This window comes from Carettochelys insculpta, chromosome 14 (assembly GCF_033958435.1).
Source record: "Carettochelys insculpta isolate YL-2023 chromosome 14, ASM3395843v1, whole genome shotgun sequence".
Classification (NCBI taxonomy): Eukaryota; Metazoa; Chordata; order Testudines; family Carettochelyidae; genus Carettochelys; species Carettochelys insculpta.
The window spans coordinates 43,144,524-43,166,654 of NC_134150.1; the positions used below are offsets into that span (position 1 = coordinate 43,144,524).

The window sequence follows — 22,131 nt, forward strand, 5'->3', positions numbered from 1 at the left end:
TCTGTCGGTGTGGCCCACAGCCCTTCCCATCCAAGGAGTGCGCGTAGCCCAGCTTTGGCTCTTTGTCTCAGCCTTTTTCTCAGATAATGGTTTCGCTTCTGGCACCTGGCAGCAGACGGGTCAAGGCAAGCTGAGATCTGCTAGCTGGCTGCAGGTACCAGGAAAGTGATGAGACTCTGCAAACCGTGTAATCTGATGCTGGGGGCAGGGGGTGTAGTCCTGTGAATACGGCTGCTGCATCCTGCTTGTCCGTGAGCCCATTTGGGATGGGGCCAGTGGGGAGAGAGCTTTTCCCTCCTGGAGATTCCTGGAGGGTTTACAGCAGTGAAGTGAGTTTTCTTCACACAGGGAGAGACTTTTCCTCTGGTCAGTCAGGGATTAGCTGCCCTGCTCCATGCAGGAGGAGACGCTGCTTTGTTCATTCTGTAACTAGTCCTCCATCCAGCTTGTGCTGTCGGTGGCTTTAGCCAGACAGCCCCCTGGTATTTAGCTGTTCCTTAACTGCATGGGCCCCTCAGTGCAATGCAGGTGGGTGCCTAGCTATCCATGCTGGCCAGTGCAGAGAAGACCCTACCACGGTCCCTCCAGGGATACCGGCGTCTTTGCTGAATGGCTGTAGTGTGTGAATTCCAGAAGTCGCACTGTTTGATATGTTATTTGTATTAGCACCTAAGGACCCTGGCTGGGAGCCAAGACCTCTTTGTGCTGGGCACCGTACACACACACAATGACGAGATGCTGTCCCTAGCCTGTGTTTGCTAGAAGCAACAGGGGAGGGTCACTTGACAATTACCTGTTCTGTTCACTCCCCTGGACGCCTGGCACTGACAGCTGTCAGACAACAGGATACTGGGCTTGGTGGTCCTTTTGGTCTGACTCAGTGTGGCCATTCCTGCATCTTTGCTCCAAAGAACCGACAGTCCCAAGACAAGAGAAACAGATGGAAACAGGGAAGTACAAGGAGACAGCTCTGGTCATCATGACAGGCTGTGATCTCTGCACATCTAGCAGCTGAGAGCTTGTCCAGTGTGTTAGATGTGCCTGCAAAGGAGAGTTTTCAGGAGTGAGCTGTAGTGGGCTCATGAGGTAGCTTTGCAGATTTTGCCAGGGAGCTGCTCCAGAATGAGAGAAAGCACAAAGGGGTTTATTTCCAGTGTAAGATGTAGAAAATGTACAGAGAAAATGTGGCGAACAGGCAGCTGTGTCGTACAAGGGCACAGCTGCATTAGTTTATGGAGTCAGCACTCTGCAGTGGTGGTAACCCTGCTGTGAACTGGCTGAACTCTGAGCAGTCCAGGCTGGGTGACTGCGAAACAATGCAGTGCATTCTGTGCAGCTCTCCGACTGAATCTAAAGACAGGAGAAATTCAGAATGACTTGGACGTGCACTGAGAACACCCCACCTCTGGTGCCTTCTGACAGGCAAGTCAGCTGCTCAGTACCAGCAAAAGTGCGTGCTCCTGGACCCCAGGCTGCTTGGGACTGGCTTATGCCTGGCAGCTGAAAGGATTGCTCCTACTCCTACCTGCTGTCGTACAGGTGTGCTTCTGGTTCTTCTTCATAGAAATGCTAAATCTGTGTGTGCCTGCTGCTGAGCCTGGAGGCAGCTAGACCTGCAGGAGAGCTGTACTTGGTATGATTTTTAGTTAAGCATTCAGTTGCCCAGGCAGGAAGCTGTAAGCTAGAAAGGCTGAGCCAGGTCAGCACTAGAAATGTTGTTGGTATAGCAGCTTTCACTGGCATGGCTGGGTTTTAGAACATTTTTGTATCACAAAAGCCTTGGCGTGGACATGGTAATATTGGCATACACGTGTTTTTGCTAGTTACTTGCTAGGGATGGCTTAACAGCAAAACAATGGCCAGCGGAAGCTGCATCTGCTCTAGCAGGGTTTACACATACAGTGTAACAATAGCTTTACAGCCACCCTGGGAAACCTTTCTAGTGTGCACTAGGCTAAAGTCAGAGGTCCTGGAATGGGTTCTGCAGAGGATTTTGTTTGAATGGCCCAAGGCACAGGAGTGGGCCTTGTTACAGAACAACAGTTTGTAGCCAGTGGTTGTGCAGTCCCTCCTGTGTGCAGAGGGGTAACACGGTACTGAGTGCTGGTGGATGGGTAGAAGCCCATGGTTGGCTGCAAGTTCTGCTGAACTCGTGTGAGAGCACTGGGTCACGAGCAACCTGCTGTCCCCAGGCTCACTTGAAAGCTAGCGCAATAACGGGTGAGGCTCAGATTCCCAGACCAGGCTGGTTTTTACCTGTGACCTCATCCCGCCCCCCCAGCACAGGTGTGAGGAGTGCGGCAGAGTAGCAACGCCACCTACCATCACACCAGAGCCCCCGTTTGGAACACCCATTGCAAGGGGAGGAGCAATCCCAGCCCCAGGGAAAGTGGTGTAGTGGGAAGAGGAGCAGATCTGGAGCTAACCATTTTCTGATGAAGAACTCGGGAAGGAAGACACTTCCCATGTTTGAAATGATTAAAAATGAGGTGAGAGGAACTTGCTCTTTTTATATCCACAGGTCGTGGCCTCTGCTGGCAAAGCTCTGACAGAGCACGTCAGGATGAGTCTACGAGAATGGGCATGTCATGTTCAAGGCAGGGGAATTGTGGTCACTGCCTCCATCTCCTTTGTCTGCACAGAGCCAGCACGTATCTGCTGCAGGCTGGGCTGACACCTCTGCTGTTCTGGCCCTCCGTCTCCCACCCGGACAAAACTCAGGGGGCTTTGTCTGGGCAAGAGAGCTGTACATCTTTTGAGCATGTTTTCTTCAGCTATGCAAGAATTGCATCCGCCCCCTTGTCTTGATTCCTTCCTGCAGCTCTCTGGACTGTCTCTTGGGCCTGGACAAGCAGAACTTTACCTCTCCCTTTGTTCTGCCTTCGATTAGTTGAACTGAAGTGCATGTCTGCGAAATGCTGCCCTGTGCCAATACAGCAGCACTGGGAAGGGAGAGCCAGGGAAGCAGATGCTTCTCTGCTTGTTCATACCAGATCCCCTGAGCAGCATTTTTGTACAGGCCAAGAGACTTCTTCCAGTTCAGTAGAGAGCAGTTGTGGAGCAGCTCCGCCTTTGCTGCTTCCTGGGCACCCACTAACTAATGTCAGAGCAGCCGTGCTGTGAGCGCTCCCCCTGGAATCCCAGCTTTTAACAGAGCCTGATCACAAGTGTCTCATCTGGCCTCCTGCATGCGCTGGTTTGATGAGAACAGCTGCTTCCTCTCCTTGGAGTATATTGCTGGCATCTCTTCTTCCCATTCAGCACACGCTCTTCGGTGGCTAAGGGCTTTGGTGTCACTCCAGATTAGTGTTTCAGGGAACAGATACTGGGTGGGGGGAGGCTCTGGCAGGAAGCCCTGAGAGAGGCTTGTGAAGTCCCTGACCATGTGAAAGCGTTAATGTCCCCAGCTCCACAGTGGGATAGCTGCCATGCAGAGAGCCTCTCAGCCCTGCACAGCCACTGACCGGTTGCTCTGCCACTGGGGTTGGCTTAGAAACTCTCACCCGTTCTTGGGCCTCCCTTCTGCTCAGGTGTGGGGAGTGTCCCTCTGTGTGTCTGACGCCCGTGGGTAGCTCATAGCTGGTGTCACAAGATGCACTGTAAGTGAAACCAGAAGGCTGGAACAACTCCCCAGCTCCACGAGGCCGAGACACAGTGAGGGAGGGGTGTCTCCAGGTCTTCATGGATCACTGGTTTTGTTCTCTTGGTCTGTTACTGTTCTGTGTTTGTATTCTGCTCCCGCTGTCTCTGCACTTGTGTTTTAGTAGTGCCCCAACTTAATGTCAGTTGTAGCATGTAAGCGTTTGGATTTATACTTTCAGAAAATAGCATGCAGAGGAATGGACTGCAGTGTTCGCAATGCTTTTGTCCTATTTTCAGTTTAATCCTTTCAGACTTATGTCCTGATGTCTATATATTGGATACTTGTGCATACAGGTAGCCTATTGTGTGCACATTCACCCAGTTTGCACACCCACAATGCCCGGCCATGCTAATTAGATATGGATTTTGGCCCCTCTGAGTGTTCTGAAACTCTGACCTGTAGCACTCACTATGAGTTTGAAATGGTTTTAGTTGTGCTAAGTACTGCGTCATATTTGTAAAGGATGAAAGAGATTACAGCCGGTTGGAAGAACATGTGCGGCAGAGTGAAAGTCCCAGACACAGGTCTCTGATCCAGGTTGCACAGAAAACTGATGATCTACTCCTAGGCTGTTTTCCTGGTGTGTCTCTGGAATTGCTGAGGTCTGCAGAGTCCCTGTCTGAGATATAACATGGTGGTGGGCTGCCAGTGAGAATACGTATCATTTAATAGGTGCCGATCGCTGGCTGGCCTGCATCACCTAGGAGAGAAGTGGCTTAAGAGGTGACATCCTGGAATGCTATAGGAGAGCGGTACAGGAGCACAGCCATGCTCTAGCAGTCATGAAGGGGCTAAAAGTATTAGGTCCACCAATAGCTAATGCTGGCAAGTAAAAAGACTGGTTTGGAACAGGGTCCTTTCTGTGCTGCACCAGGAACGGGCTCAGCCTAGCAGGAAAGGAGTTCTGGAAAGTCCTTCCAGCTAGTGGGAGCCTTGTCTGGCCTTTAAACTCTGTGCTTTTGGAAGCTGGTGAATCTCCTGAGACCTGTGCTTTGTTCTTTCTCCTGCAGGGGACATGGTCTGCCAGTACAGAGCTCCTCTTATTCATGCCGTCTTGAGGGGAGCCAGAGACCCGGAGAGCTCCCTGAGGGCGAGCAGTCTGTCCAACCTGGGCGAGCTGTGTCAGAGGCTTCACTTCCAGCTGGGCTCTGTGGTTCAAGAGGTATTGACAGTTTACATCTCCCCTGGGCAATAGCCGCTTGATGAGGGTGTCTTGCCGCTGAAGAGGGGCCTTATTGACAGTTACAGGCGTGTTCTTTCCAGCCCCTCCCTCATAGATGGGAGACCTGGGATCGGGTGGGGGCAGCCATCCTCGGGCTGCTGCGCATCTTGCCAGTGCCCTTTTAGTTTCCTAACCCTAGAAACCATTTGTGCTGGGCCGAGGTAGGAATGAGGAGGCCTGTCTGCACTCAGTGAGAGCAGCACATCCTTTGCCTCCAGCTGGTCAGTGCCTCCATCTCTGCCAGTGTATTTATGATGCCCACAAAAGACAGGAAAGGCTGTGGAGCCGAGCGCTCGGGTTGAGAAATGCCAGAATTAAGGCTGCCCCCTTGTGCGTGTGCATCATACCAGAGTTTTCAGTTAGGTCAGCCATGGTGGGGTTTCCATGGGACCCCTGCCTTGGTCAGTGTGCGGGGCAGACGGTGTACTCTGAACGAGCAGCTGTTTGATACCTGTTTTATCCTCCTTGCTTGGTGTGTGACTCCAGGCCCCGTTTACCGCATACCACTCAAGCCCTCTTCTGAATACAGCACATGGCTCCCAGAGTGCCAGCTCCTCCCCTGGCTCGTCATCCCAGTCCCCCTCTCGGACACCTTGTCGAATTTCAGTCTCTCCCTACCCCTCTCCTGGGTCCCAGCGTCTCCCCAGCAGCGTCCAGTCCCAGTCACCTCACCTTGGCTCCCCACCTCAGGCTCCAGCTCAACTGTGTGCTAGCCTGTCCCGACCATCTCTGCACTGTATTTCTTGTCTGATCTGCCCTGTCCTCCCGATCCCTGTCTCGCCCACGCCTCCGAGCGCTTTGCTCTTGCCCCCTCCCATGTTCAGCTCCAGTCCCCTCTGCACTCAAGTCAGGCGGCTGCTCCTTGAGCCTGCCGAGGTGCCAGCTGGGGGGTCTTGGGAACACAGGAGAGAATTCCCGTTCCCATGCCCAGCACCCAGTCCTCCCGGCACCCTGGGCTGGAGCAGGCTCAGTGCAGACGGAATGTACATGGAATTTCCCTGCTGTCCCTAGTAAGCGTGTGCAAAGCGAGCCTTTGCCGTGGCCTCTGGCTGTACCGAACCTGGGCAGTTTTCCCGGGGACAGTGAAGTGCGCAGCTCAGACACTGGGTGAAACCACCGCCCCGGCTGTCAAACGTGGAGGCACTGTCACGTCTCAGTGAAACGAGGGAGAGAATATTGTAAACAGGGGCAGAAACCTGCACTTTTCCCTGAGCTCATTGTTGGCATCCGCTGGATGTGTTTTCCTGGCACTTGAGTCCAGTCTGAGGCAGTTCCCTGGTGTCTGAAATGTCAGCCCAAATAGCTGAAGTTTGGCAGCTGAAAGCAGAGTCTTATACTGGGCAGTGCCAGGCCCCCAGCCCTGCCTGTAATAATTTCACGGTTGGACAAGACCTTACCGCGTATTTTGTACCTGCTCCAGGCCCCTCCTCCCAGTTAACAGCATCTTATTACCCTTTGCGTGGCTGCACATGAGGAGGATTCAGAGCCGCTTTCGTTATAGCGGCTGCGGTACAGCACTTGGCTTGACGAGGTCTGTCTGTCAGGCGCAGCGCAGGTGCAGTTCCTCCAGCTGCCGTTTTCCCTTGAAGTTTTCCGGGCGAGAGATGAGTTTCTCCTGTTTCCCGGGCCAATTGTAACTGTTTGGCCTGTTGGAGGCAGTGAACCTGCTGCTCTGGCACTAACGCCATGTCCCTCACTCAGCCAAAACCAGCTTCTCAGGGGAAGTGCACTTCCACCCACAGGTAGTGTAGTGAACTGGCAAATACCATCCCACCTTAGCAAGCTTTGCAGCAGAGGATCCGGGCAGCTTTGCGTTTGTGGTCGTCAGCCCTCGCTTCCCTTGCAGGTGTGTGCACACACCTCTGTGGCAACTGGATTTATCAGGTGCGTGAAAATAACACGAAATATTTTGCTCGTGTGTTTCTTGCGCTAGCCAGCTGCAAGGCACTCTGGTATTGAAGGAGAAGGAGCCAGCCCCACGTGACAGGCAGCTGTGTCCTCCTTTGCCCTGTTCTACTTTGGACGTTGCCGCACTGGAGACTGAAAGCTCTTTGGAGCAGGGACTGTGTGTGTGCAGGACCTGACCCCGCGGGTCTCCTAGGGACTGCGCTCATATAAATGACCGGGAAACACCTCGAGCCCCATGGCAAGCTGTGTGTCAGGGCGAGGAGCACGCTGCACCGTGTAGCAGTTCTGTCGCTCGCTCAGCTGTGTCCTGGAGGTGCCCTCTCTGCCCAAAGGGCTGGGCCATGCCGTGTGGCTCAGTGGTGCTGGGACCTCCAGAGAGAGTTATGGCCCATGAGTACATAGCCAGGGTGGGCCTGGCAACCTGTCAGAATCCCAGGGCTCAACCTCATTTGCATAAAAGTGAAGCTGCTCCTTGCCTCTGCTGAAGTGGAAGCGGTGCCTGTCGAGACCGTGCCACGCTCCAGGTTCTCCTCCTCACTGGATGTGCTCTGTGCATCCAGCTTGTCCACAGTAAAGCCAAGGCAGGGCACAGCTGGGCCACTCCCAGGCTGCTGGCCTGTCTGGGACGGTCCTGAACCCAGGTCGCTGTGACTCGCTTGTGGCTTCCCCGTGTGCTGACACAGCTGTGTCTGTGCTTGTGAGTCAGAAGTTGAGGTGGCCGATCCTGCGCGTTGCAGCATGCAGGGCTGCGTCTCCGCAGGCATTGTGTGGGGCTGACAGAGCCGTATGTGATTTATAGCCACCACCCGGGAGCAGGGGGAGACCGTATCCTTGGGAGCCGCTTGGTTCTCTGGTGTTAGGGAGCAGAGCCCCCCCAGGGCAGGCCGGGTCAGCCGCGCACACGTCAGTGGCACAGCTGCAGAGCTCTGCAGAGACACAGGTGCAGACACTAGGCAGTTCTGGTTTGCAGCAGAGATGGGGCCTACAGCCTCGGACTGTCGGCGAGTTTGAAATCTGTATGCAGCAGGTGTGTGAAATCGGCCACTCCCGGCTGAGCAAGCAAAGGGATAGGGCGGAGGCAAGGGCCCACTCACAGGTGGGAGGCACTGGGAATGTTGGAGCCCTTTGGTCGTGTAGAACTTGTGCAGGACTCTTGGAGGGCTTCCAGCTCACGGTAAGGCCTGGCTCTCGCTCCATCCTCCCCTGAGGGGCTCCAGTATGAACAAGTGTGCGGACAGGTGCTGCTGTGTGAACCACTTCTGGCTCTGCAGCAGGCAGCAATCCAGCTGCTCTCAGTGGTCCTTGCAGCAGCCCACTCCCTGGGCGATGCACTCGCAGGACATGCCGGACTGGGCGCCAGCTTTGAACAAAGAGCCAATGCTCTTGCTTTTTCCATTGTTTGGAAATCTTGCCAGCCGGCATGCCTTGGGGAGAGGAGCGCGTTTGTCCGGGTCGGGCAGGGACCCACCAGAGGGGACCAGCTTTAGGCACTGGGTGTTGGGTCTGTCTCTGCAGGAGGCAGGTGGGAACTGGTGCAGCACATGGGAGGAGGAAGGCAGGCCATGCTGCTGCGTGGGACTGAGAAGAAGAGAATGCCTAGCCAAAGCCACTGAGGCATGATGGGTCGTGGGCTGGACTGGGATTGGAAGAACTCTGCTGGCCCACCTGTGCCATGAACGGGGGGCGGGGTTCTCACCTCTTGCTCACAGGCTGCTCTGGGAAACCCCTCTTAGCCCCCGTATGTTTCTGGGGACCTGGCTAGTGCCAGAGGCAGCAGGTGCACCACTGTGGCTGGGAGCTGTGAAGTCAGCAGCCATGCTGGAGCAGTGAACGCAAGCCACTGGCAGAGCAAGACAGTCAGAGCGATGTGATGAGCACTTCTCTCTGGGCAGCTGCTCCTGCCTCAAGCTGGCAGTGACCGTCCTGGATAAGCTGCCAGTGCACCGCATGTCAGCAACACGCTGGCTCTGCGAACACTCCCTGCTGGCGCCAATTAGCTCATTAGGCTTTTTAAACTCGGCCTGCCTGCTTACCAGCGGGGACGCACGCCGTGTGCCTGGCTGAATCCCTGCACGTGTGAAGGACCTCCCCTCCCACTGGAGAGCCACTCGCCATCCTGAGCAGTGCTCCAGGCTGGCCCGTCCTCTCTGCGGCAGGCGCTTGCTTTCCTTGTGGGCAAGTTTCTCCTCCTGTGTTCTTAGATGGTGCCGGTCCGGGACGTCGCTCCCCAGCAGACTCTGCCCCCTCTTTCGCCCATGGGATGGGAAGGGTGGGACGTGCTCCGAGTTGGTCAGTCTGTGATGAGCTCTTCAGGGCCGTGCCCAAAAGGGGGTTTAGTGCTAAAATCCCCAGTGTTCTCCTGCGATTCTCAGTACCTGGCACGTGGCTGTGGAGACAGAGCCAATCCCCTTGGGAGCTACATGCAACGCCAGCCAGGGCTCCAAGAACCGCAGGCCAATGCCCCAAGAAGGGAATACATGAACCCAAGCCAGTCTGGTGCTGCAGAGAAATGCAGAGGCCACGAGGTACCGTGGAACTATCTAGGCAACCAGCGTCCCTTCCCAAAGGAGCTGGGTACAGGACTCGCCGTGTGTTGCCCCTTTCGGGGAGGAATGGGGCCTGCTTGGAGCCCTTTGCTATACATTTGCTTTCTCCCCATGCAGTCTCTGCTGCGTTCCAGGGCCCCAGCTCAGCTTTGCAGCCTCATTGCCCTGACAACACTGTGAGCAAAGCCCCTCCCAGTACCTGAGCGGCCCAGTGGCCTCTGCATGTTTGATCAAATTGGTCCTCTGGCTAGGTGCCCAAGTCCCGGCTCTGGCTGCCAAGGAGGCTGATGTGCTGTAAAGGTGCTACACGACTCGCTCACTGGCGTGTGCGGCAGCCTCAAGAGCAGCACCTTTGGGAATTTGGACCCTTTTGTGGAGGGCTCTAATTTCGGACGCATGTGGTTGCAAATATTCAGAGACCAGCAGTGCTCCGTACCTCAGCGGGCAGAAAACCCAGGCGAGCAGCAGAATGTGGAGCTTGCAGACACCACCCTCTCGCCTGCAGCTGCTCTGAAGACCCATGCCCTGGGGTGTGCTCTGGCCTACAGGGCCATGTCTGCCTTGGTTTCCACAGGCTTGTTTCTGCCCCAGGCTCTCCTGTCTGCCAGGAGCTGCAGGTGGGCAGGCGTTCCCCTTCTCTGGGGGTGCCAGTCCTTTGCAGAGGTGCATGTTATGTCACTGATGGGGTTTCCAGGTCTGGGGTGGGTGTGCTGACAGGTCAGCCCCAGGACACTGAGCGGGACAGGAGCCCCTGGCTCCTGCAGATGAGGGAGTGCAGCAGGGGTGCTGTGCGCGCTCATGGAGTTCTGGCTCGTTCGCCCTGCAGGTGACCTCCTGTTTGACAGCGGTCGTGAGGAGCGACCGGGAGGCAGAAGTCCGAAGGGCGGCCGTCCACGTGGTAGTACTGCTGCTCCGGGGGCTCACTGAGAAAGCGACTGAGGTAAGCCTGTCCCTGCCTCAGGGACCGCCAGGCAGCCTCCTCACAGGCTGACCGTCACACATGGCTTAGGTGTGCACCCTGCTGCTCAGGTGCACCCCCCCGCGTGTGACACCACAGCAACTTCCTGCCTGGCTGGGGCAGTCACTAGAAAGCAGGGGCTCAGGCGCTGCTGGCGCATGGAGTTACTGGGCAAGGTCACTGGAGACATTTCCTGTCCCTGGCAGGCAGGTGCGGCTCTTGGAAGTTAATGAACTCACAGAGAAAACTTCCTTGCTTAGGCAAAAGTGCACATCAGGAGTCATTGGCCCGACGTAGTGAAATATTAACCCAGCGGTAATGACCCTAAAAGCCCCAGACTCCCGGCTGCTCTTGTTCTGCCTTATCAGTGACCTCAGGTTCCTCGCTCACACAGCAGCTCCTGCATATTGGCCTCCCCAGAGGAGGCTGGTCTCCGAGGGGAGGGGCGGCCATGTTCGTCTGTGCCTTCACAAAGCAAACCAGCAGTCCTGTCCCACCTTAAGGCTAACAGTATTACCAGGTGATGAACTTTCATGGGAGAGACCCACTTGTTCACAGCTGGAGAAGTCCTGTGGGAGAGAGAACCTGAGGAATCAGCTAATGGGGGGTGGGGAGAAAAGCCTCTGCAAGTGTCCGGGAAGCGAAGTGGGATGTCGGCCATGACAGCGAATATGGAAAGTGAGAAGTTGTCCCTGCACTGGGTCAGAGAACTGAGATCTTTGTCGCGTCCACGGGGATAGGTGTCAAACCTGAAAATGAGTTCCAGTCCCGAAGCCCCCTGGCCCCAGAGCCGGGTCAGCACTGCTCCTGCTGCAGTGTCTGGCTCCCTTGGCAGACTGAGTTGCAGCCTCCCTGCGTGGCTCTGGTGATGGCTGTCCTCTGCCGGGGGGCGTTTTCGCTCCTATGTCTGACTCCGTCTTTCCAGTGCTGCTTCCACCACGTGTGTGCCCTGGCCTGCTCTGCTCCTTTGCACTGCAGAGCCACCAAAGGTAGTGATAAGCAGCCTGTCCTAGTGAAGGTGATGGGGCCGGGGCCTGGGCCAGTACTGCCAGGGGTAGGTTCGCCCTCGGGACGCTGGATCTGGCACGGCTGTGTCTGAGGCTGTCGGCTGTGGAAGCCCCAGCACAGTCCAGCACCTTGCGGTACTGCCAGGGGTAGGTTCGCCCTCTGGGGACGCTGGATCTGGCACGGCTGTGTCTGAGGCTGTCGGCTGTGGAAGCCCCAGCACAGTCCAGCACCTTGCGGTACTGCCAGGGGTAGGTTCGCCCTCTGGGGACGCTGGATCTGGCACGGCTGTGTCTGAGGCTGTCGGCTGTGGAAGCCCCAGCACAGTCCAGCACCTTGCGGTACTGCCAGGGGTAGGTTCGCCCTCTGGGGACGCTGGATCTGGCACGGCTGTGTCTGAGGCTGTCGCTGTGGAAGCCCCAGCACAGTCCAGCACCTTGCGGTACTGCCAGGGGTAGGTTCGCCCTCGGGACGCTGGATCTGGCACGGCTGTGTCTGAGGCTGTCGGCTGTGGAAGCCCCAGCACAGTCCAGCACCTTGCGGTACTGCCAGGGGTAGGTTCGGCCTCTGGGGACGCTGGATCTGGCACGGCTGTGTCTGAGGCTGTCGGCTGTGGAAGCCCCAGCACAGTCCAGCACCTTGCGGGGGAGTTCAAGGTCTAGAAGACATGGCCTCTCCTGGGTTCAGCGCCTCTGTACGGTCTGTGGGCCCCTGACCAGGCAGGCAGTGCACTGGGAAAGCTGCCTCCCTAGGCCAAGAGCTCACTGGCTGACTCCATAGTTGCTTGGACAGACAGAGCAGCGTGACCTCTGGGTGAGAGTGAGAGAGCTCGCGAGGGGGGCTCCGGGGCTCAGCTAGCGTGTGACTCCAAGCCCAAGCGACCCCAGGGTGTGAATGGTACAGCGGCTTGATGCCTGCATAGGCAGCAGATTCTGCCTGGAGCCACCGACCTCAGAGCAGCCCTGTCCCCTGTCTGACCAGGACCAGGACCAGGTGTGTCCGAGGGAGCTGACAGAACATGGATGTTTTCAGCCAGCCAGTCCCAGGGATCCGGGCTCAGCTCAGCACGCAGGAGCGTGACAGCTGAACGCACCCCCCTGGGTCAGTCGGGCGCAGCTGGTGCTCCAGCGGCGGGGGTGGCGGGGTTACACAGCGAAGAGCAGAGCCCGTGTGGGAGCTGCCTGCATGCTGGGCTCAGCCGCTCATACGCCAAGAGCCAGTCCAGCTGGGGCGCAGAGAGCACTTCGGCAACCGTCCGGTCTGGGTCCACGGCCTGGCCACAGAGCTGCTGCTTGGCTCCTGCCCCTTCCCAAGCAGGTTGTCCCCCTGCCGATTGTGTTTACGCTGCGGCGTACACCTCTCGAGACAGTGATCCGGCCCAAGCGCCAGCAGCCCCTCCAGGGGCTGACAGGGCCCTTCGTTCCTGTCCTCCCCGCGGGCGCTGGGCTCGCTGGATGGGCTCTGGAAATTACAGGCAGGACTCTGAGTCAGGGCCCTGCTAGTGTCCAGGATTCAGCTCCTTGAGGCCTGAGAGCTGCCAGCAGCTTCCTGCCATTGTCCTCCTGGGGCTTCTCCCCCGCCTTGTTATAGCACCTTTCTGAGCCTGGGTTTGCCAGGGCTGACCACAGGCCCAGCTGCCGTTGCTGCTGCCCGAGCTCTGGGCCTTTGTAAATTGCTGGGCCCGTGGGCACGTGCCCCCTTTGCCGAGGCCCAGCTGCTGTCCCAAGAGCATTTCAACACAAGTTAACTCCTTGGGGCCTCACCTTTCCCACCGCCTCCAAAGTGCAAACGTTTGTGAAGCCACCTGCCGCCCTCTGCTCAACGGTGCAGCGGGTGCATGGCGCAAGGGGACTGGCCTGAGGCGGTCAGTGGCACTCGTACAGGCGTCCCCTGGGGCCTAGTGGTGCAGCTGCAGGAAGGAGGAGCTGGGGCACGCGCAGGAGTTCAGTGGGGGGACAGGGCTGGGTCTTCGGGATGAAGGTTGGGTGCCCGTAACGCGCGGGGGCAGACTGCACCCCTGGGCCTTCTCAGCGGGCACAGCCAGAGTGGGGGCATCTGCGCACAAAGCTTCCTCCCCCGGCAGCGGCTGGGCCCTGGCTTGGACTCGGGGCTTGGTAGCTGTGCTGGAGTTGCAGTCACACCGCATGCTGCACAGCTGTGTCCCTGGCGGCTCGCTCGGGGGCGCAGTGTTCCAGGGAGAGGTGAGAGCGGGTCAAAGCTCCGCTGCCCAGCACCGGCGATAGCTCGGCCGTTGCGCTCCATGTGCTGCACCTGGCAGTCCCCCGGAAGCACTGCAGACACTGAACCTGAGGCTTGCGTGCAGAGAGGTCAGGGACACCCAAGGCCTGTGCACTAGGGAGCCTCACTGGTAATGTCCCCTTTCCCAGCCCGAGCTGTGGCGGAGCTCTCCAGCGGCCCCTTGCTCTCCTCAGAGCACCGTTGCAGGTACCTGGGGTCTCCCTCTGACCTTCAGCCAAGAGCGGAACACCAGGGCCGGCCAGTCAAAGTATCTGCCTCCTTCAAGCCTGGCTCTCGGGAGAGCCCAGGGACTCGCCGGTGCCCTCTCCTTCCCCTAGCTTGTGAGCACGAGGGGCTGGGCCTCCATGTCGGGCCATTCTGCCCAGCCTTCTCTGAGCGAGGGTGGGATGCGCAGCGCCAGACACGCAGGAGATGGTTGGTGCCGTGGGCTGTGTGTAAAACTAACCCAGTAGCCCCACAGGCAGTGCAGAACTCCCAGCCTGGCCCCGCTGTCTACCCACGTGCAGAGTAGCCAGGCTGGGCCATGGCGTGCTGCTCGCAGGTGGCCTAGGGTGGTACGGCCGGGGGGCTGTGATAAGTTACAGGTGCTTGGGCTCATGAGTCGCTCGTGCCCAGGAGGGCAGTCAGCCCTGGGTCTCCCTGGCGCCTCAGCTGCTGGCGCTGGATTCCTTTCGCAAGGTGCCTCTTGCCTGCTGGGGGGCGGAGGTGGAATTCCCCTGCTCAGGATGAAGACAGAGTTGGCACAGGAGCGCTGTGCCGGGTAAGGCGCGTCAGTCCTCTGTCTGGGAAAGCCATGGAGGTGCTCGTGTAGCTGCAGCACTGGGAATGGCCCTTTCCCGCTCTGCTGGCCAGCTGCGTGGTGTTCCCAGCTGCAGCCTGGGCTGGGCCTCCTTTCCCCAGAAAAGGCAATTGTGCCCTGGCTCTGGGAATTCCCAGAGCCCGGCTGGGCTGGCAGGGCACTTGGCTCTTGAGAAGTGGGAGCTGTTGCTGTGCTGTCGGGTAGGACAGTGATGTGGGCGTGGAGGGAATGAAGCCTTTGGATGCTGAAGGGACAAAAGCCAAGGAAGGAGCAGCAGCTCGGGGGTGGAACAAAGGAATAACTGAGAGAAATGGGATTCCGCCGGGAGCTGGTGGTGTCCTGCCCCTGGGCCACGTGTGTAGCTGAGTCCTTGCTGGGCTGCGAGGGCAGAACGTGGGGCCAGGTAACAGGCCAGGCCAGATCTAGGCTGTCTCCTTTTGTGAGGTGATGCTGGTAGGCCCATGAAGTGCAACCCAGCTGTGGGACCTGCCCCTGGGAACAGGCAGGACACAATTTTTTTGCTCCCTGTGGTGGCAAGTTCTGCACGCCGAGGAGGACGTGTTGTGGAGGCTTTTGCCCAGGAGCGTCAGGTCCCTGGCAGGCTGTGTCTGCCACACACAGAGTGAAAGGAGCGGAGATGGAGCTTTGCCTCCCTTGCACTCAGCGAGGCCTCCCAGCAGCAGCTGCCACCCACGAGGCCAGGGCGAGCAGGAGGACAGGCCCAGGCTCTTCACAGCCTATCTCCCTCAACACCCTTTAACTCTCAGTGAGTGTTACTGGAGTTGTGAGTGCGAGGGATGGCCAACCTCCCGTCCCTGGGGAGTTAATACAGCGCCGGGAGGCGGACAGGGCAGGGGATGGCCAACCTCCCGTCCCTGGGGAGCTAATACAGCGCCGGGAGGCGGACAGGGCAGGGGATGGCCAACCTCCTGTCCCTGGGGAGCTAATACAGCGCCGGGAGGCGGACAGGGCAGGGGATGGCTGACGTCCCGTCCCTGGGGAGCTAATACAGCGCCGGGAGGCGGACAGGGCAGGGGATGGCTGACGTCCCGTCCCTGGGGAGTTAATACAGCGGGAGCTGGACAGGGCAGGGGATGGCTGACGTCCCGTCCCTGGGGAGTTAATACAGCGGGAGGCGGACAGGGCAGGGGGTGGCTGACGTCCCGTCCCTGGGGAGTTAATACAGCGGGAGGCGGACAGGGCAGGGGATGGCTGACGTCCCGTCCCTGGGGAGTTAATACAGCGGGAGGCGGACAGGGCAGGGGGTGGCTGACGTCCCGTCCCTGGGGAGTTAATACAGCGGGAGGCGGACAGGGCAGGGGATGGCTGACGTCCCGTCCCTGGGGAGTTAATACAGCGGGAGGCGGACAGGGCAGGGGATGGCTGACGTCCCGTCCCTGGGGAGTTAATACAGCGCCGGGAGGCGGACAGGGCAGGGGATGGCTGACGTCCCGTCCCTGGGGAGTTAATACAGCGCCGGGAGGCGGACAGGGCAGGGGATGGCTGACGTCCCGTCCCTGGGGAGTTAATACAGCGGGAGGCGGACAGGGCAGGGGATGGCTGACGTCCCGTCCCTGGGGAGTTAATACAGCGGGAGCTGGACAGGGCAGGGGATGGCTGACGTCCCGTCCCTGGGGAGCTAATACAGCGCCGGGAGGCGGACAGGGCAGGGGATGGCTGACGTCCCGTCCCTGGGGAGTTAATACAGCGGGAGGTGGACAGGGCAGGGGATGGCTGACGTCCCGTCCCTGGGGAGTTAATACAGCGGGAGGCGGACAGGGCAGGGGGTGGCTGACGTCCCGTCCCTGGGGAGTTAATACAGCGGGAGGCGGACAGGGCAGGGGATGGCTGACGTCCCGTCCCTGGGGAGTTAATACAGCGGGAGGCGGACAGGGCAGGGGATGGCTGACGTCCCGTCCCTGGGGAGCTAATACAGCGCCGGGAGGCGGACAGGGCAGGGGATGGCTGACGTCCCGTCCCTGGGGAGTTAATACAGCGGGAGGCGGACAGGGCAGGGGATGGCTGACGTCCCGTCCCTGGGGAGTTAATACAGCGGGAGCTGGACAGGGCAGGGGATGGCTGACGTCCCGACCCTGGGGAGCTAATACAGCGGGAGGCGGACAGGGCAGGGGATGGCTGACGTCCCGTCCCTGGGGAGCTAATACAGCGGGAGGCGGACAGGGCAGGGGATGGCTGACGTCCCGTCCCTGGGGAGCTAATACAGCGGGAGGCGGACAGGGCAGGGGATGGCTGACGTCCCGTCCCTGGGGAGCTAATACAGCGGGAGGCGGACAGGGCAGGGGATGGCTGACGTCCCGTCCCTGGGGAGCTAATACAGCGGGAGGCGGACAGGGCAGGCTGCAGGTGTGGGGGGCGGGGGGGGGGGGGGGTTTGCCTGTCTTGGCCTCCAGAGGCTCCTTGCGGGTGCCTTTAGCTCTCGGCTGAGGGCTTTGGTGCGGTTGCTGCCTGCGGTGCTTTGGTCTCTGGGGCACGCGAGCTGCTGTTCAGGGAGCAGGTGCTGCAGAGATCACCCTCCCACCCCACCTCCCAGAGCCAGAGCGGGGGAGGCTGGAGACACTGCTGACGGTGGGGCACACAAAGCCAACACTCTGCAGGTGCCCAGCTGGCAGGGGCTCGGGTCACTGGTCTGGCCAGATGGCAGCGATGCAGCCTGGGAAATAGATGGTAAGTTCAGGTGGCCGTGGGGCTACCAGCCTGGTGTGTCAGCCCGGCTCCTGAGGCAGGGCCCTTCCCCGCAGAGCAGGGGCCCAGGCGTTACCTGGGAAGGTGTCTCTGGGCGCCGTGTACCCTGCCGCTGGGAGCCAGGCTTGTTTGGCTCATACGTTCAGAGATCTGGAGCCTCTTGCTCCAAAGCGGTGGAAGTCTGGTCCCGTGGGTTGCAGCCACGCGTGCCCCTGCCCAGCCCTTGGGGCTCTTGCCCACCTCAGCCACGCTGGACTGCTCACAGAGCTGCCTGACCTGCGGCAGACGTGGCAGGGGCTCGGGGGTGGACGAGCACAGCAGGACACTTGGCTGATCTGCCTGGGCTGCGGTTTCTGAGCCCCGGAGCGAGAAACCTGCCCCGGGAGAAGAGCCTGGGCTGAGGAACCAGCAGCCACCTGGTGTCTGCAGGCTGCCGAGTGGACCTCCAGGGGCTCAGCGTCCTGCTGTGGGGCGTGAGCGCTCTGCGGGGTGGCGCCCCCCCCACAGGTGAGGAACCTGAGGCCGCTGCCTTGATTTGCTGAGGGGTCTGTGACTTGCTTGGCTGGTGTGCCCCAGAAGGCAGGAGGGCTCCGGCTGCTGTGCTCGGTGTGGGGTGTCGCAGCTGAGGGGAGGCTGGAGGCACTGACTGTCCGTCTCTCCCCAGGTTCTCCGAGATGTGCTGCAGGACCTCTACCGCCTGCTGAAGTGGGTGGTGCTTTGCGAGCGGGACGAGGTCACTGTGCTTCACGCCCAGCTGGCCTTGGAGGAGCTCAGTGACATCGTCAGGAGGTTCTTGTTCCCCCCGCAGAGCCTAGAGAAGAAGCTTGTGGTCCTGCCATAGTGTGGCTGTGGGATTTGACTGGTCAGACAGGCCCAGTGCCCAGTCCTCTCCCAGCCGAACCTTCGGCCCTGTCGCACGGCAGGGCCAGGATTCCACCGCCTGCTGCGAGCATCGAGTGCCCCGGGGCTGTGCTGAGCCTGCCGAGGCTCCTGCCCAGGGTCTGGGTGGCATCTGCGAGAAATCAGAAGCTCACAGTGAGGGCTCCCTGCCCAGGCCAAGTGCAGCCTGGCTGTGGGGGCAGTTCCGCCCGGGTCCCTGCTTGCACAGCAGAAACCAACCGGTGCTGTGCCCAAACACACCGGGCAAGAAGGAACCCACCCCCCCGGTGAAAAATCCTCGTGCCCTGCCCTGCCCTGCCCTCAGGGTCCTGTTTAACAGAACTGCCGCCAGCACAGCGCGTGGCCCGTCCTGGCAATGCCACATGTAGGGCGCTGGGTTCCCCAGCCACCCGGGTGCAGCGCTCTGCCCCACTTCACCATGTGCTCGGCCTGCCAGGGCTTGCTGCCCACAAGCAGAGACGTAATAAAGACACCTCCTCTCCGCACCTGTGTGCCTGGCTGCCTCTGCCAGCGGTGACCTTCAGGGGCTGGCAGCCAAGCCCACTTCAGGCCTGCAGCCCTGGGCGTGGGGCACTCAGACAAGGGCGCCGAGCTGGGCTGTAGCTGCGGCAGGGCAGGGGCTGAAAAAGGCCGCTCCAGGGGAGGTATCTCCAAGGCAGCCCCTCCCCACTGCCCGAGCCGTCTCCCTCTGGGTGCTAGGGACGGGGGCAGGCCCGTGTTGGACATGGGCCGCCCTGCGCTGGCCGCCGGGGTCTGTTAGGTTGCAGTGTGAGGTCAGCCAGGGTTCTCCCACCCTGGGCGCTCGTGCTCAGCTGCTGCGGGGATGGGGGGAGTGCAGCCTGCTGCAGACAGGCCCGGGGGGAGCCTGGGGCAAAGGGGTTGGGTGGCACTGGGGGGGATTGACCTGGACCATGCCCTGCAGAATGCCACGTCGGAGGCCCCTGCTCGAGCTCTCTGCGCCCTGGGGGCTGCCACCGCTGGGCGGCGTGGGCCAGAGCAGTGCCGGGGGCTGGCTGTGGTGCCGCGAGGGAAGGATTCCAACCCCCTGGCTGGATGGCAAACACTGGGCCCTTTCTTTGCCCAGCCCCACGGCCCGCGGGCCAGCAGCTCATTGTTGCTTAAAGGTTGTGGCAGCTCAGGTTGCTGGGGACAGGTGCTGTGCGAGGCTCCAGCCAGCCCAGTGTGCCCCAGGCCAGGGCCAAAGACTACCAGTGTTGGGTGGCTGCAGCGCTGCGCCCCCCCCGCACGGCAGCGCAGCTGCTGAAACGCTCCCTCGAGCTGCCCCACAACAGCAGCTCCCCAGGCGGTGGGCGGAGAAGTGCCTGCGCAGCGCCTAGGGACGGATCCCGGGCTGTGAACCGAGCGAGAGCGGCAGCCCTCCGCTGTGCATGCTCACTGCCCTGGCCGGGGGCTGCCTGCCTGCTTCAGGGGCTGCGCCACACGGGGCTCTGCCTGGCTGCCTCCCCGCCCTGTCCTGGGTCACACCAGGGTTTGCCGGCCCGCAGCTCTGGCCACGTGCCTGGCCAAAGCTGCATCCCAACCACAGGCAGGCAGCTTGGAGGCTATCTGGGGCTCACACCAGCCCTTGAATGACAAGTCTCTTCTCTGGGCTGCGGGCCCCATGCGAGCAAGGCGGGAATCCCTACCCAGGAGTGCACCCCAAGGTAAGGCGCTGCGACGGCGCCAGGGCCTGGGAAGGAGCAGCTGGGGGTGGGCGCGTGTGTGTGCAGCAACCCCCCAGAGGGCCGGTCTCTGGCCTGCCGGCCCAGTGCAGAAGCGGGGCGCCCTGCTGCAGCGTTCAGCAGCCACGCGGTGGAGCAGGGCTTGCAGCCCTCCCCTTCCTTTCTACCCCCCTGGCGCGCTGCGGGGTGACCGGGGCTGGCCTTTAACAAAGAGCCTCCCGCCTTTTAAAGCCTTTGTGCCTGGGACCGAGGAGGGGTGCCACAGTTTGCCCACGCAGAGCACACCCAGCCAGCCCCCGAGGGCTGGTGCTCAGCGTGCCTTGTGGCCCTCGTGGTTGGGATGCAGGCTGCCTAGCGAGCGCTGTCAGTGCAAGGCCTGCGTGTGCCTGGTCACACGGGGAGCGTGCGGCCAGCTTGCTCTCCTGCTGCCTACCCAGCCGGGCTGACCCCAAGCCTTGGGTGGCCTGTGCTTGGCTGTCGCACCGGGGACAGGCACTGGTGGGGGGTCTGTTGCAATCTCTTTTCCACAAATCGACGCCCTCAGCTGGGCCCTGCCAGCAGCTGCCGCTGGAGCCAAGGGACAGGCGGAGTCAGGCACTCCCCCAGCCCAGGTCTGTGACTGAACTAGGCCCCTGGGCTGTGGCAGGGCTCTCCTGGAGGCAGGCCCCTGCCCTGCCCTGGCAGAGCTGAGCTCTGTGGTGTAGAGCAGCCAGCCCAGACCAAAACACATGTGCCGTTCAGATGCTGCTGCTGGTCACCTGCCCTGGGCCCCTGGTGCTGGGCACAGCTGGTGCCAGGAAATCTTCCCTCTTCTTCAATGGGCCCCACGGCAAGTAAGCGAGCAGCTGTGGTGGCTGGTGGCAGTGGTTGGGTCTGGTGGTGCTGGCCAGGAGAGGGAGCGAGGTGGAGATGCTGGGGAACTGGGGGGTGTGCGCTCCAGGGGACATTTCCGTGGCACCGTACCCACAGGGCGACCACTGCTGAGAGGCGCCCAACTCCCCTTGTGCCGGGTCACAGAACCCCAGAAAGGCAACGCGTGGGGGTCAGCCCACCCTCTGCACGGAGACAGCCCCATGTGCACCTGGCTTGTCCCATCGGGACTTGTCCCACAGGCACTTGCACACTGCCAAGGACAGCGGCACCCCGTGTTGGAACTGCCCTGAGCCATGGACAGGCCTCCCTGGCTGCAGGTACAGGCCACCACTTGGCCTAACTTCAGCGGCCATGCAGAACAATTGAGCACCTCCTGCTTTGTAAGAGCCCTGAACAGGTTGGAAAATGCTCCCCAAGCCCGTCTGTTTTCTGCAAGGCAGAACAGCCCCACTTGTCTGGCCCTTTCCTTGCAGGCCGGGTTTCCGATTTTGTGTGGGTCCTGCCCAGAACTGGATACAGGGCCCCAGCTGATGCTGCCGCAGTGGCCAAGGGGACAGTGAGCTCCCGTGTCTCACATCTGGCTCTCTGTAATATGCCCCAGAGGAATAGTAGCCTTTGTCCTGCTGACTTGGTTTGTGATCCAGTCCCACCTCCAGCGCCTGGGCTGCTGCCTGGTTTGCAGGCGTGCAATTGATTTTTCCTTCCTGTGTGCAGCACTTTGCACTTCGCACTTCCTAGTCTTGAATTACATCTTGATGATCGCAGGCAATGCTTCGGTGTGCCACAAGCATGCCGAATTCTAACCCTGGCCCCCCAGGTTTGTGTCAGCTGCCGATTTTACCAATATACCAGACACTCCATTAGCCAAAGCGTTAAAGGACCCAGCGACTGGGACAGCCTGCACCAATACCAGCAGACTCCAGTAGAAATGCCGGCCCTGCCCCCCGCCCCAGTTTCACAGTGAATCACTGACCATTATAGGACAGGCTTTCAACTCAGTTTATTGTAATTTCATCTGGATCGCATTTCCCTAGGTACTGTCATGTGAGACTGTGTTCAGAGCCACCCCAAAGCAAGCTCTGTTAGTTCTGCTGCTTCCCCAGTCCCTAGGTCACGCAGCCAGGGCCCACACTTGTTAGCTGCCAGCCAAGACACCCTCTGGCAAAGCAGGAGAAGAGATGCGGTTGGCAGGATTGTTCTTGAGAACACCCATGCTGGCTACTTATTGTCCCACCGTCCTGTAGTATTTACAAATCGTTGGAGTCACCATGTGCTCCAAGCGCTGCAGTTAGGCTGCCTGCTCTAGAATACCCCAGATACTTTTGGGTGGTAAGTTCTACGTTAGCCCTTCTCCAGTCCTCTGGGACCTCAGCCATCCTCCAGGAGCTGTCAGAAATCATTGCTACCTGCTCCACGGTTTCTTCAGCTAGTTCCTTCTCTAACCAAGGGCGAATTTCATCAGGCTCTGCCAATGTCAGTACGTCTAACTGAGCTGTGTACTCTTTAACCTATTCTCCCCCTAGTTTGGCTCGTGTGCCTCCCCCAGTTGTTAATAGTGGTGAGCATTTACTTTTGACGTGAAGACTGAAGGAAAAAAGGTTTCAAACACCTCGGACGCCTGGAGGTCACCCCT

General features: G+C 59.8%; 1 protein-coding gene across 2 annotated transcripts in view; it reads left to right on the top strand.

Moving 5' to 3' along the window:
- Window positions 1-18,421, top strand: part of TANGO6 (transport and golgi organization 6 homolog) — a 76,481-nt gene extending 58,060 nt beyond the window's left edge. The window contains exons 16-18 of one of the 2 annotated variants that reach the window (XM_075008524.1): window positions 4,654-4,805; window positions 10,146-10,259; window positions 17,708-18,421. In XM_075008524.1, coding sequence (XP_074864625.1) covers window positions 4,654-4,805; window positions 10,146-10,259; window positions 17,708-17,884 — 443 coding nt within the window. In that variant the 3' untranslated portion in view covers window positions 17,885-18,421. The remainder of the gene's footprint in view (window positions 1-4,653; window positions 4,806-10,145; window positions 10,260-17,707) is intronic. The other variant, XM_075008525.1, reaches the window with a different exon arrangement.
- The last annotated feature ends 3,710 nt before the right edge of the window (window positions 18,422-22,131 follow it).